The following is a 13247-nucleotide window of genomic DNA, read 5'->3' as shown; positions in this document are numbered from 1 at the left end:
ATCTTCTATGAGGAGACCTTTCAGTCTTCTACGAGAATGACATTTTGACTTTTTTTCTGTAGTACGTCATTTGAGTGTTCTATAAGAAGATTTTTTGTATTTTTATACCCTCAGTTTTTATGTTAACGAGGGTATATACACTATCATACGGTCAAAATGTGTCTCATCGAAATTATGGCTTTAGATAGACCCCAAGTATGTTTTGGCGAAATCCGTTTTAGACAATTTGGAGTCGATATAGCCATGTCCGTCCGTCTATCTATCTGGCTGGAGCGCACGATAAATCTCGAACGGATTAACCGATTTGGTCAAAAATTTGGTTTTCGTAATATTTTGCCAAAACGTTGTTTAAGTTCGAAGGTGGGCAATACATGTCCACAACTTCCGGTACTTCCCCCGAATATTTAAAAAATGTCCCTTGAACGGGGCAACCATTGCCTTGGGTACCTCACCCACAAAAGATCAAATTTATTCGCAAACATTATGCGCACTATAAACTCTTGAAGGGTCTAACCGATTTCGTCTATAATTCGCACATCGTAATATTTCTATCAGGCATAGATCACGTTCGAATATGGACTATATAACTCCACTCATTCGTTTACCTGCCACACAAAATTGCGAAAATGTGTGCGGTTTAAGACCTCCTCTCGAATCGTTTTGATTTTTGTTGTAGCAGCTTGTATTCGCTGTCGCCATTACGGCGGTACAAGCTTTTTTAGGGGCAGTCCATACGTCCCACGGAGGGGAAGCATAGGCCTAAAGTTGCTCAAAACTCAAAATATGAAAATCTTTTTTTATAAAAGAAATGTTGATAAACGGCAACCAGACTCTTTTCTACATTTGCTATAACCATCCTCGACTTTGTAAGATTAACCAATCCAATGCAGCAGTCGATTGAACTCAGCCATACTGAAAACAAAAAGTAAATTTTCGAAAACTAAGAAATTAGGTGAACATTAAAATGACATTATTTTCGCGAAAATTTATATTTTTCAAGATTTATTGTTTTTGTACAGTCTCCGAACAAGATCACCATTTAAAAATTTCAGATTGATTTTACATCTTTGCTCTTTATAAATATCCTCTTTATGAAAAATTTTTATGATAATTTTTAAGATTACTACAATTTCAATAGTGAAAAAGTCTATTTCCCCGTCGTTTCCCGACCATAGTTTCTTCTAATGTTTTATGCGCTTGAGTCTCAAATATCAGAATTAATTATAAAAAATTGCGCATATTTGCGCCATTCCGAAAAAATCTAATTTTTTCTTTACTAAAATATGAAATATTTGTATGTGGAATTGCAAGGTTTACTCACATTAAATTTTGTTCCGCCTTATTACCGGGACTCTTATTTATCAGACTAAACCAACACCTATCAAATATGTTTGCATTATTCAGAAACATTCACGGCTTTTCTCATGTGAATTGAGAAAAATTTAATTTAAATAAGTTTCAAAAAATAAAATTTGGAATGAAATATATGTATATGGGACTATATATACATCTGTACCGATTTGTTTGAAAATTGGCTCAATGTTTTTTTAGGCTAGTTCAGGTTGCATGTGTCAAATTTCAGTGATTTTGGTGCATTTTTATCTCATATCAGATGCGAATATATATGGAAGCTGCATCCAAATCTGGACCGATTTTCATTATTTTCTATAGGATTAATCCTTGTACAGAAGATATGCTTTGTGCAAAATTTTATATCAATCCGACTATAAATGAGCTTTCTAGGGCTTTTGATCAATTTTTAACACAAATTTCCCCTCTGTGCGTCCTGAGAAAATTACCTAAAAGCTCTAAAACCCCGATATGGCAACATGTGTAGTGGAGGGAGCGCACGACAACTCTCGAACCGACGAATATTAGATGAAATTCGAAGAAGGTTCTTAAAGGTCCGATCCTTCCGGTACCTCCCACACAAAATTTCGAAAATATTCGCTAAAATGGTACGCGCGATATCTTTAAACGGGGCAGCAGATTTGCTCCAAACTATCGATATCGAAACATTTTTTAAGTGCGGTTAAGGGTCTATCCGAGGATCCTTTGGAAATTTTTACCGGAAGTACTCCTAGTGGTCTTGTTTACAGGTTAGAACAAAAGTTCGTTTAGAAAAGTGCTGTTACGATAGTACAAGTTTTTTGAGTGGCAAGTCCATACTTCTTGAGAAAACGATCCGAAAGCTGAAAAAAACCTTATGGGCCAGCCTGTGTAGTAGCTGGTGCGCACGACAACTCCCGAACCGAATACTTCGTTGGTCCACACTTGGCATATCGTAATATTTCTTTGAATATTAGATTAAATTCGATTAGTTATAGGTCCACTCCTTCCCACACAAAAGTTCGAAAATATTCGCCAAAATGGCACGCGAGATAAACGGAGCAGCCGATTTGCTCCAAACTATCGATATCGAAATATTTTGTCCAAACTTAGTTTATGTTCAAAAATGGGGCATATCGGTCCACCCCTTAGGGTAGGAGGTATGACCCACAGAAATATTGAAATTAGGGTTTTTCATCGGGAATTCCCGGGACGGGAATTCCCGAATTTCCCGGTCATTTTTCAATCCCGCAATCCCGATCCCAATCCCGGGATTTCCCGGGAAAAATCACTTTTCGAAAACAATTGGCAACCACCCTTGATCATGAAAAACAGCTGTTTTGTTAACAGCTGATGTATAGCAATTTCTCATAAACATAAATTGTTCCGGTTGTGTTAGAGGAAGGTAAGAAGAAAACAAAACTAAAATATAATTATTTGTTATTAATTGGTGCAATTTAATATTTAGATGGAAACATCAGCGGTGTGGACACATTTTAAAAGAGGAACAGTGGATACTGCCGTCTGCAATATTTGTTCCAAAACAATTTCTTGTAAAGGAAAAAGTACGAGCGGTCTCATACGACATTTAAAAGGAATTCACTCAACAATTTTTAATAATAAGGAAAATGCAGAAAGTCCACCCAAAAAAACACGAGTAATCCAGTCAACACTAGATAAGTATACATCAAAAAAGGATTCTTTATGTGTTGTTGTTGGAAAACTTGCCGCTGTTGATGGAATGTCAATCAGAACAATAACAAGGAGTTCCTTTATAAGAGAGTCTATGTCCATTCAAGGTTTCCATTTACCAAAAACTGAGAGAGACATACAACAGCTAATAATTCAGCATTTCACGGAAGTGAAATCATGCATGAAAAATGACATCGAAAGTATGTTGAATAAACGGCAGAGATTTTCACTTGTTATGGACGAATGGACAAGTATCAAGCACCGAAAATATTTAAACATCTGTCTCTTAGGAGATGAGAAAACATTTTTCAACTTAGGTATGATCTATATCCCTGGAAAAAGTGGAGCCAATGAAATAAGAGATTTATTAGACTATCGTTTGCAAGAATATGGTATTAGTTTGGAAAACCAAATAGTTGCAACAATTACTGACGGCCCTAATGTTATGAAGAAATTTGTGAATAATAGCCCAGCCAATGGAATATTTTGTCTCAGTCATGCAATACATTTGGCTGTAACGGATGTATTTTACAAGAAACCAGCTGCTGAACATCCTGATACTGATTCTTCTGTGAGCGATGGTGACGACTTTGATTTTGAAAATAATGACATTGATGGTGTTGGGGAGACTCTTTCAATAGATATTACCTACAAAACAATTTTGAACCAAACACGCAAAATAATAAAATTGTTCAGAAGAAGTCCTGCTAAAAACAATATTTTACAAAAATATGTCGTTGAAGATCATAACAAGGAAATTGCATTAGAACTTGATATTGTAACTAGATGGAATTCTATTGTACCAATGTTGACTAAATTTTTGCTTTTGAAAAAGTCAATTAAAAAAGCATTGATAGATTTAAATAAGGCTGAACTGTGGATTGAAAGTAATATTAATGTGTTACAAACTTTAGTCGATGTTTTGGAGCCCATCAAAATAGCTGTTGAAGCGCTTTGTCGTCGGAACATCAATTTAATTTCTGCTAATGCAATTTTGAATGTTCTCTGTAAGCAAATATCTACGATTAAAAATCCTTTGGCTCAAACAATGTTTGATAATTTAAAACAACGCATAGAAGAAAGAAGAGACAAAAGACTTTATACTCTTATGCAGTATTTAAAGGATCCAAACCTTTTTAATAGTTCCGATCCAAATTGTTTATTTACGCGTGCTACAAAGACACAAACAATTATGTATGCTGAAGATTTATTTGCTCGTCTTTTTGGTGATACAAATGCAAGTGACAACAATATAATTGTCGAAGAAGAACAAACATCAGATATTTCGTTCCAGGAAATTATTAATAAAGCTATTGATCAAGCCAACTTGACCACAAAGCCGATATCGAAAATGTCTCTGAAACAGGAATTTAAATATTTGGAAGGAAGTGGCAAGATGACGGATAACCTCCAATGTTTATTTGACGCTCTTTTGACAATACGTCCCTCATCAGTGGAAAGTGAACGTATTTTTTCTTTGGCTGGAATATTTGTCAATAAAATAAGAAACAGACTTTCTGATGAAACTATAAATGCTTTGTCAGTTCTAAAAACTTATTTTTCTTCTAAACAAGAGAAACATATTTAATTTATTTATTTTAGATTTATTTTTTTTTTTTTTTGTTTTACATACAAGGTTCCTGAATTGTTAATGAATTGATCTCAAATGTTTAAGTTTACTTTATTTTGCCCATTTGTAGTTAATAAAACTATTTTTTAAAAATTTTTTGCTACTTTTTCTTATGGGCGGGAATTCCCGGGAATTCCCGGGATTGAAAAATAATTCCCGATTTCCCGGGAAATGGATAGGACCGGGAAAAGAAAAACCCTAATTGAAATTCATAATTTGGAAATTTTTACCGAAAATACTCCTAGAGGTTCTGTTTACAGCTGCTATATTATGTTTTTCGTGGACAAATCCATGTTTCCTGATATAATGGTCTAAAAGCTCTAAATTATATGCTGACCAACTGATATGTCTGGTGGGAGCGATATCTATCGAGAGGAATGAGTTTCAAAATAAGACCCACTTACAAAATGGACTATGCCGGTCCATTCTTTTAGGTACTTCCCCCGCAAAATTTTGAGCTTTAATCCAAATCCATAATTTTGTCAGCAAGTGCATACGCCAAATATTGTGAACACCTCCTAAAAACCTAAGTTTATTGGGAAAAAAGTGATTCCATTGACACAGGCTGATACTTTATTACTTGGTTTCAATTTTTTTATCATAAGTCCATTTTCTCTTCTATCAAATTATGTACCTTTGGGTCTTCTCCCCTGCGATTTTTGTTATTATATAAAAATTCTTTTTGTCTTTTATGAAAATATTTTTGCTGTCTATAAACAGAGCATTTGGTCCTCTATGTACCACTGTCCCAAAAAAAAAAGAACAGCTGTTTAGGTGTCGAATGAAATAAATGTATTACCAGAAATCTTTGACAAAGATCAACTGATAGAAAAGAAATTGGCAAACGTTTAAAGAGAATTCGGGAAATTAAGATGAACGAAATGACAGATAACCAAGAAAAAAAAGATACCCTGCCGTCAAATTGTCAACCAACCAATGCAAATTATTGGCAAACAAGACAAATGCAAAACTCAACATTGCAATAAATTAGTCAGGGAAAACGAAATAAAAAAAATGAAAGAATAGCAAACAGAACATTATTGCAGGTGTACAAAATCTCATGTGATGATATTTTAATTTGAAATTGTTTTTTGTTTTGTATGCAAAACGGTTTATGCCGCCTCAAGGTGTTGTAGAACGAACACAGGCATTACAGACAGATGTGGCGGCAACAATGAAGCAAAGATTTCGTCAGAACAGAGAAGATGAATTGCTTTTCAAGATAATAATTTTCATTTCAATGAAATTTCCTTTCCTTTTCGTTTCGTTTTTTTTTTTTTTGTGAATAAATTCCCCGTGTGATATATTATTGTTCATCGGTTGTTTCTTTTAAGCACCCACGCCGCCGCTTTGTTTGCTTGAAAGGAAAGAAAGAAACAATTCCCATTTTGTCTACACAAAAATAATTAAAATTTATTTTGGGAAAGGGAAAATGGTGAAAATTCACATATGACTAATTAAAAAAAAACTTAACAAAGAAAAGCAATAACACTTTCTCACAAAATCATCATTAAGTGTATATTGTTGCTCATATCTGCGGCAATCATTGGCTGCACAAATTTTAAAATGTTTCATTAAAATTCTAGAAATAAAATTTAAATGTTAAAACCAATTGTAAAATTGTAATTAAATTAAAAACGTAATTGTTCATATGGCGTAACTAATTTGATTTGAATACATTGAGAGACATGTTGTTCAGCACTTAATTTCACGTGAAGAAAGGAAGAAAAAAAATAATTTAAACTGATGACAGCAAATGAAATCACTTTCAAAAATAACGTCAGGTGTTTCAACATTTTTGGCCAAAAAAATGAAACAAAGACAACATCACATGTTAGTAGTTGCAGACGTCTTGTAGGAGCATATTATAGCCTACAGTAATACACCAATTTAGTTAATTAAAGAATCTACAATATTGAAAAAATCCTGTGGGTAAAATTCATTTTAGTTCCAGATTTAGGAAATTATTTCGGTATCATCATAAATGTTTCATGACTTTTCAACGACATTTTATTATTTCCAATATATTTGTTGTATATTTTTCCAATATATCCCAATATTCTGTCATCAGTTTGTAAAAAAATATTCATGGTCTTTCTTTCTTTTGATCCCTATGACAATATGTTTTTTTTAATTTTTTTATTATAAAAATAAAGAAAAAAAATATAATAAAAAAATTGATCGCCCCCGGGTGGGCTCGAACCACCAACCTTTCGGTTAACAGCCGAACGCGCTAGCCAATTGCGCCACGGAGGCGCATGGCTAGCGATGACAAAGAATTACTCATAACACAGATGTGCAAAAACATTCGAGTTGTTTGTTTTCATTTTGCAATGGTGACGGTTGGTTGGCGGAGTGAGCTTTCTCTGATAAAATTTTCTATATTTAGAAACTCACCACAATGTCAAAACAAATACACACGAGGAGCTTGTATAGAACCACACTGGAGGAAACAGCCTAATAAAAGTGGATTTTTCAAAGATTTTTTGAGTACTCAAACAGCCCAGTAAACTACGATTTTTAAAAGATTTTTATGAGTACTCAAACTGCCCAATGAATGTGGATTTTTAAAAGATTTTTATGAGTACTCAAACCGACAAATAAACGTGGATTTTTTAAATATTTTTTGAGTACTCAAACCGACCAATAAACGTGGATTTTTAAAAGATTTTTATGAGTACTCAAACCGACCAATAAACGTGGATTTTTAAACGATTTTTATGAGTACTCAAACCGCCCAATAAACGTGAATTTTTTAAAAATTTTTATGAGGACCCAAACTTCCGAATAAACATGGATTTTTATGAGACCCAACCGGCCCAAAAAACGTGGATTTTTAAACGGCTTTGATGAGGACCCAAACGGGCCAATAAACGTGGATTTTTAAAAGATTTTTATGAAAACTCAAACTGCTCAATAAACGTGGATTTTTAAAAGATTTTTATGAGTACTCAAACCGACCAATAAACGTGGATTTTTAAAAGATTTTTATGAGCACTCAAACCGCCCAACAAACGAGGATTTTTAAAAGATTTTTATGAGTAATCAAACCGCCCAATAAACGTAGATTTTTAAAAGCTTTCTATGAAAACTCAAACCGACCAATAAACGTGGATTTTTAAAAGATTTTTATGAGTACTCAAACCGACCAATAAACGTGGATTTTTATGAGTATTCGGACCGACCAATAAACGTGGATTTTTAAAAGATTTTTATGAGTACTCAAACCGACTAAGAAAAGTGGATTTTTAAACGATTTTTATGAGTACTCAAACCGACCAAGAAAAGTGGATTTTTAAAAGATTTTTATGAGTACTCCAACCGCCCAATTAACGGACCCAAACGTCCCAATAAACGTGGATTTTAAAAGATTTTTATGAGGACCCAATAGGCCCAATAAACGTGGATTTTTAAAAGATTTTTATGAGGACCCAAAAGGCCCAATAAACGTGGATTTTTAAAAGATTTTTATGAGGACCCACACGACCTAATAAACGTGGATTTTTAAAAGGTTTTTATGAGGCCCCAAGCAGCACAATAAACGTGGATTTTTAAAAGATTTTTATGAGGACCCAAGCAGCCCAATAAACGTGGATTTTTAAAAGATTTTTATGAGAACCCAAGCATCCCAATAAACGTGGATTTTTAGAAAATTTTTTTGAGGACCCAAAAGGCCCAATAAACGTGGATTTTTAAAAGATTTTTATGAGGACCCAAAAGACCTAATAAACGTGGATTTTTAAAAGATTTTTATGAGTACTCAAACCGACCAATAAACGTGGATTTTTAAAAGATTTTTATGAGTACTCAAACCGACCAATAAACGTGGATTTTTAAAAGATTTTTATGAGTATTCAAACCGCCCAATAACCGTGGATTTTTAACAGCTTTCTATGAAAACTCAAACCGCCCAATAAACGTGGATTTTTAAAAGATTTTTATGAGTACTCAAACTGCCCAATAAACGTGGATTTTTAAAAGATTTTTATGAGTACTCAAACCGCCCAATAAGTGTGGATTTTTAAAAGATTTTTATGAGTACTCAAACCGCCTAATAAACGTGGATTTTTAAACGATTTTTATGACTACTCAAACCGCCCAATAAACGTGGATTTTTAAACGATTTTTATGAGTACTCAAACTGCCCAATAAGCGTGGATTTTTAAAAGATTTTTATGAGTACTCAAACCGCCCAATAAACGTGGATTTTTAAAAGATTTTTATGAGTACTCAAACTGCCTAATAAACGTGGATTTTTAAGAGATTTTTATGAGTACTCAAACCGCCCAATAAACGTGGATTTTTAAAAGATTTTTATGAGTACTCAAACTGCCCAATAAACGTGGATTTTTAAAAGATTTTTATGAGTACTCAAACCGCCCAATAAACGTGGATTTTTAAAAGATTTTTATGAGTACTCAAACCGCCCAATAAACGTGCATTTTTAAAATATTTTTATGAGTACTCAAACCGTCCAATAAACGTGGATTTTTAAAAGATTTTTTTGAGTACTCAAACCGCCCAATAAACGTAGATTTTTAAAAGATTTTTTTGAGTACTCCAACCGCCCAATGAAAGTGGATTTTTAAAAGATTTTTATGAGTACTCCAACCGCCCAATAAACGTGGTTTTTAAAAGATTTTTATGAGGACCCAAACGTCCCAATAAACGTGGATTTTTAAAAGATTTTTATGAGGACCCAAACGTCCCAATAAACGTGGATTTTTAAAAGATTTTTATGAGGACCCAAACGTCCCAATAAACGTGGATTTTTAAAAGATTTTTATGAGGACCCAAACGTCCCAATAAACATGGACTTTTAAAAGATTTTTATGAGGACCCAAACGGCCCAATAAACATGGATTTTTAAAAGATTTTTATGAGGACCCAAACGTCCCAATAAACATGGATTTTTAAAAGATTTTTATGAGGACCCAAACGTCCCAATAAACGTGGATTTTTAAAAGATTTTTATGAGGACCCAAACGTCCCAATAAACGTGGATTTTTGAAAGATTTTTATGAGGACCCAAACATCCCAATAAACATGGACTTTTAAAAGATTTTTATGAGGACCCAAACGGCCCAATAAACGTGGATTTTTAAAAGATTTTTAAGAGGTCTTAAACAACCCAATATTGACAGAAAACTTAAAGCTCTTCTATGGATAGAATACATAAATCTCTTCTATGCAAAGAAGACCTTAAGCTCTTCTACACCAATAGAAGACCTAAAGCTCTTCTATATGTATAGAAGACATAACGCTCTTCTATAAGTATAGAGGACCTAAAGCTCTTCTATATATATAAAGCTCTTCTATAGGTATAGAAGACCTAAAGCTCTTCTATAGGTATAGAAGACCTAAAGCTCTTCTATAGGTATAGAAGACCTAAAGCTCTTCTATAGGTATAGAAGACCTAAAGCTCTTCTATAGGTATAGAAGACCTAAAGCTCTTCTATAGGTATAGAAGACCTAAAGCTCTTCTATAGGTATAGAAGACCTAAAGCTCTTCTATAGGTATAGAAGACCTAAAGCTCTTCTATAGGTATAGAAGACCTAAAACTCTTCTATAGGTATAGAAACCCTAAAGCTTTTCTATAGGTATAGAAGACCTAAAGCTCTTCTATAGGTATATAAGACCTAAAGCTCTTTTATGTATAGAAGACATAAAGCTCTTCTGTGTATAGAAGACCTAAAGCTCTTCTATGTATAGAACACCTAAAGCTCTTCTATGTATAGAAGACCTAAAGCTCTTCTATGTATAGAAGACCTAAAGCTCTTCTATGTATAGAAGACCTAAAGCTCTTCTATGTATAGAAGACCTACAGCTCTTCTATGTATAGAAGACCTAAAGCTCTTCTATTTTTAGAAGACCTAAAGCTCTTCTATTTATAGAAGACCTAAAGCTCTTCTATTTATAGAAGACCTAAAGCTCTTCTATGTATAGAAGACCTAAAGCTCTTCTATGTATAGAAGACCTAAAGCTCTTCTATGTATAGAAGACCTAAAGCTCTTCTATGTATAGAAGACCTAAAGCTCTTCTATGTATAGAAGACCTAAAGCTCTTCTATGTATAGTAGACCTAAAGCTCTTCTATGTATAGAAGACATAAAGCTCTTCTATGTATAGAAGACCTAAAGCTCTTCTATGTATAGAAGACCTAAAGCTCTTCTATGTATAGAAGACCTAAAGCTCTTCTATGTATAGAAGACCTAAAGCTCTTCTATGTATAGAAGACCTAAAGCTCTTCTATGTATAGAAGACCTAAAGCTCTTCTATGTATAGAAGACCTAAAGCTCTTCTATGTATAGAAGACCTAAAGCTCTTCTATGTATAGAAGACCTAAAGCTATTCTATGTATAGCAGACCTAAAGCTATTCTATGTATAGAAGACCTAAAGCTCTTATATGTATTGGAGACCTAAAGCGTTTCTATGTATAGGAGACCTAAAGCTCTCCTTGTATAGAAGACTTAAAGCCCTTCTATGTAAAGAAGACCTAAAGCTCTTTTGTGTATAGAAGACCTAAAGCTCTTCTATGTATAGAAGACTTAAAGCTCTTCTATAGGTATAGAAGACCTAAAGCTCTTCTATAGGTATAGAAGACCTAAAGCTCTTATATTTATATAAGACCTAAATCTCTTTATATGTTGATGAACTTCTGATATTAATGACAAAAATCGAAAAATTGAGTTCCAATAATGTTAAATTTGTGGACATAGTAAATAATATTATAAAAAGTTTTATTTTGTACAACAATAAAACAAACAAGCAAGCAATTTGGTTATCACTATAAAAACTACACATGATAATGGATGACATTCTAACAGGAGTACAGAATTTTAGAATAAATTCTACTGGCAGGGAGATAAGAGGAATAAATTCCAAAATGAAAATGTTAGCGACTGATAATAGCAAAATGAACGACTGGGTGGTGTTTTTGATAAGATTAGAAAGCTTATATGGATGGATGGAAATTTGAATGATAGTGTGTGTAATGTTGTCTGTTGTTTGTTTTTCTACCAGGCAAATAAAACAGGCATTAGCAAAAAATAGCGTGAAAGGAAGAATTTTTTAAAAAAAGACGAAAAGAATTCCATTGGTTAGGAGCATCATCGGTTTGGTAAGTTACCGCGCTCCTACTTACCCTATGAAATCTTTGATAAAACAATAAACCTTAAATAGGCCACGATCATTGTTGAGCAAAACATCAGGCTGGAGAACGGGCAAATAGCAATTGCAACATTCATCCTTGTGTTCGGAGTGTTGTTGCAAATGATGATGCGTATGGTGGTGCATAGCATAGGGCAATGATGAGGCTGAGGCGGAAGCCGATGGTGCTGTTGTCGGTGGTTGTGCAGAGCTTGAACAAGCAGCAGCAGTAGCAGTAGTTGTGTGGTAAAACTGTTGTTGTTGCTGTGGATGGTGGTGGTACTGAAATTGTTGGTAGTGTTGTTGCTGTTGTTGTTGATGATGTTGTTGTTGCTGCTGCTGTTGTAGCTGAAGATTAAGTGTTTCTGGTTGCTGGTGATGAAAATGAACATGATTGTTTGTTGCAAGTGGTTGCTGCTGCAGTGGTTCTAGGGTTGTAGGCCTAAAAGTTGCCATTGTTTGATGTGTTTGATTAGCAAGGGCAACACCACCACCAGCCAATAATTGTATGTTGCCTACAACATTTAATGGAGTTGGCCCAACACTTGTGGCATAGTTTGTGTCACTTGCGCTACCACAAAGGATTGTAGCTGTTGTTGTTGTTGTTGCAAAAGGTACGGTGGTAAATTGTTGATTGTTATTACTGCTAATCGACGAAATGGGCGATTTAGCATATAATCCGAACATTTTTATTACAATTTGGCAAATTCAAACATTTTGTTGTTATTTAAAATTTTTCGTTTTATGTAGTTTTTGTTGTAAAGTTCATCATTTTATTGGCTATTAAGAGGATTGGTAGGTAAGTTGAACTTCTCTATAACGAACTTCCTGTAACGAATTCGTTTTCAAGGCACAAGTGGTAATTCTCAAACAAAAATCTGTAACTTAGTACTTCGTCGGACCCCAAGTGCTACGTTATAGAGAAGTTCGACTTATATAGAAGTATTTGTTGATAATAAATAATATTTTAACAGAAACAAAAATTAAAATAATAAAAATTAATTTTGTTTGCTGTTTTGTTGCATGTGAATGAATGGAAAATTTACATTGTATTTTTGTGACTAAGCAACTAATTTCAACTTCATGCACATACATATATGTAAATATTTTTGTGTGGTCTTCTGTGTTGTGTATGAGGTGATCATAAATTGTTGTGTCTTGTAATAGAAAAAAATCTATATTTTATACAGATTTTTCTAAAGGCAGTAGAATTTTGTCCGAATATGTAAATTTTTGAAAAATATTTTAGTTTTATCACCTATGTTGGGTATAAGGTGACAATAGCATTTTGAGTTTTGTACGATAAAGAATCGATATTTTGAGAATATTCTTTGATGATCCAGCAGACCAACAATTGTGATTTTTTTACCAAATACCTATTTTTTAAGAATATTTTTTGAGGCATAGTACACCAATAAAATTGAAATTTTAAAAGAATTTTTTTTT

General features: G+C 33.6%; 2 protein-coding genes and 1 non-coding gene across 9 annotated transcripts in view; all 3 read right to left on the bottom strand.

Moving 5' to 3' along the window:
- Window positions 1–13247, bottom strand: part of bun (TSC22 domain family member bunched) — a 735547-nt gene that overhangs the window by 336164 nt on the left and 386136 nt on the right. The gene's annotated exons all lie outside the window — the stretch shown is intronic.
- On the bottom strand, window positions 5981–12552 carry LOC141395169 (uncharacterized). The gene is made up of 2 exons (XM_073970674.1): window positions 11797–12552; window positions 5981–6008 (listed from the first exon to the last, which is right to left on the bottom strand). Exons 1-2 carry the CDS (start codon window positions 12486–12488, stop codon window positions 5981–5983), a joined length of 720 nt encoding a protein of 239 aa, XP_073826775.1. The 5' UTR covers window positions 12489–12552.
- On the bottom strand, window positions 6834–6907 carry TRNAN-GUU (transfer RNA asparagine (anticodon GUU)). The gene has a single exon. It is a non-coding gene; the product is annotated as a tRNA-Asn (tRNA).

Source organism: Musca autumnalis, unplaced genomic scaffold (genome assembly GCF_047663935.1).
Source record: "Musca autumnalis isolate F117 unplaced genomic scaffold, ASM4766393v1 scaffold_2, whole genome shotgun sequence".
Lineage (NCBI taxonomy): Eukaryota > Metazoa > Arthropoda > Insecta > Diptera > Muscidae > Musca > Musca autumnalis.
The sequence above is the reverse complement of the archived record's forward strand: the minus strand, read 5'-3'. Positions and strand labels throughout refer to the sequence as shown.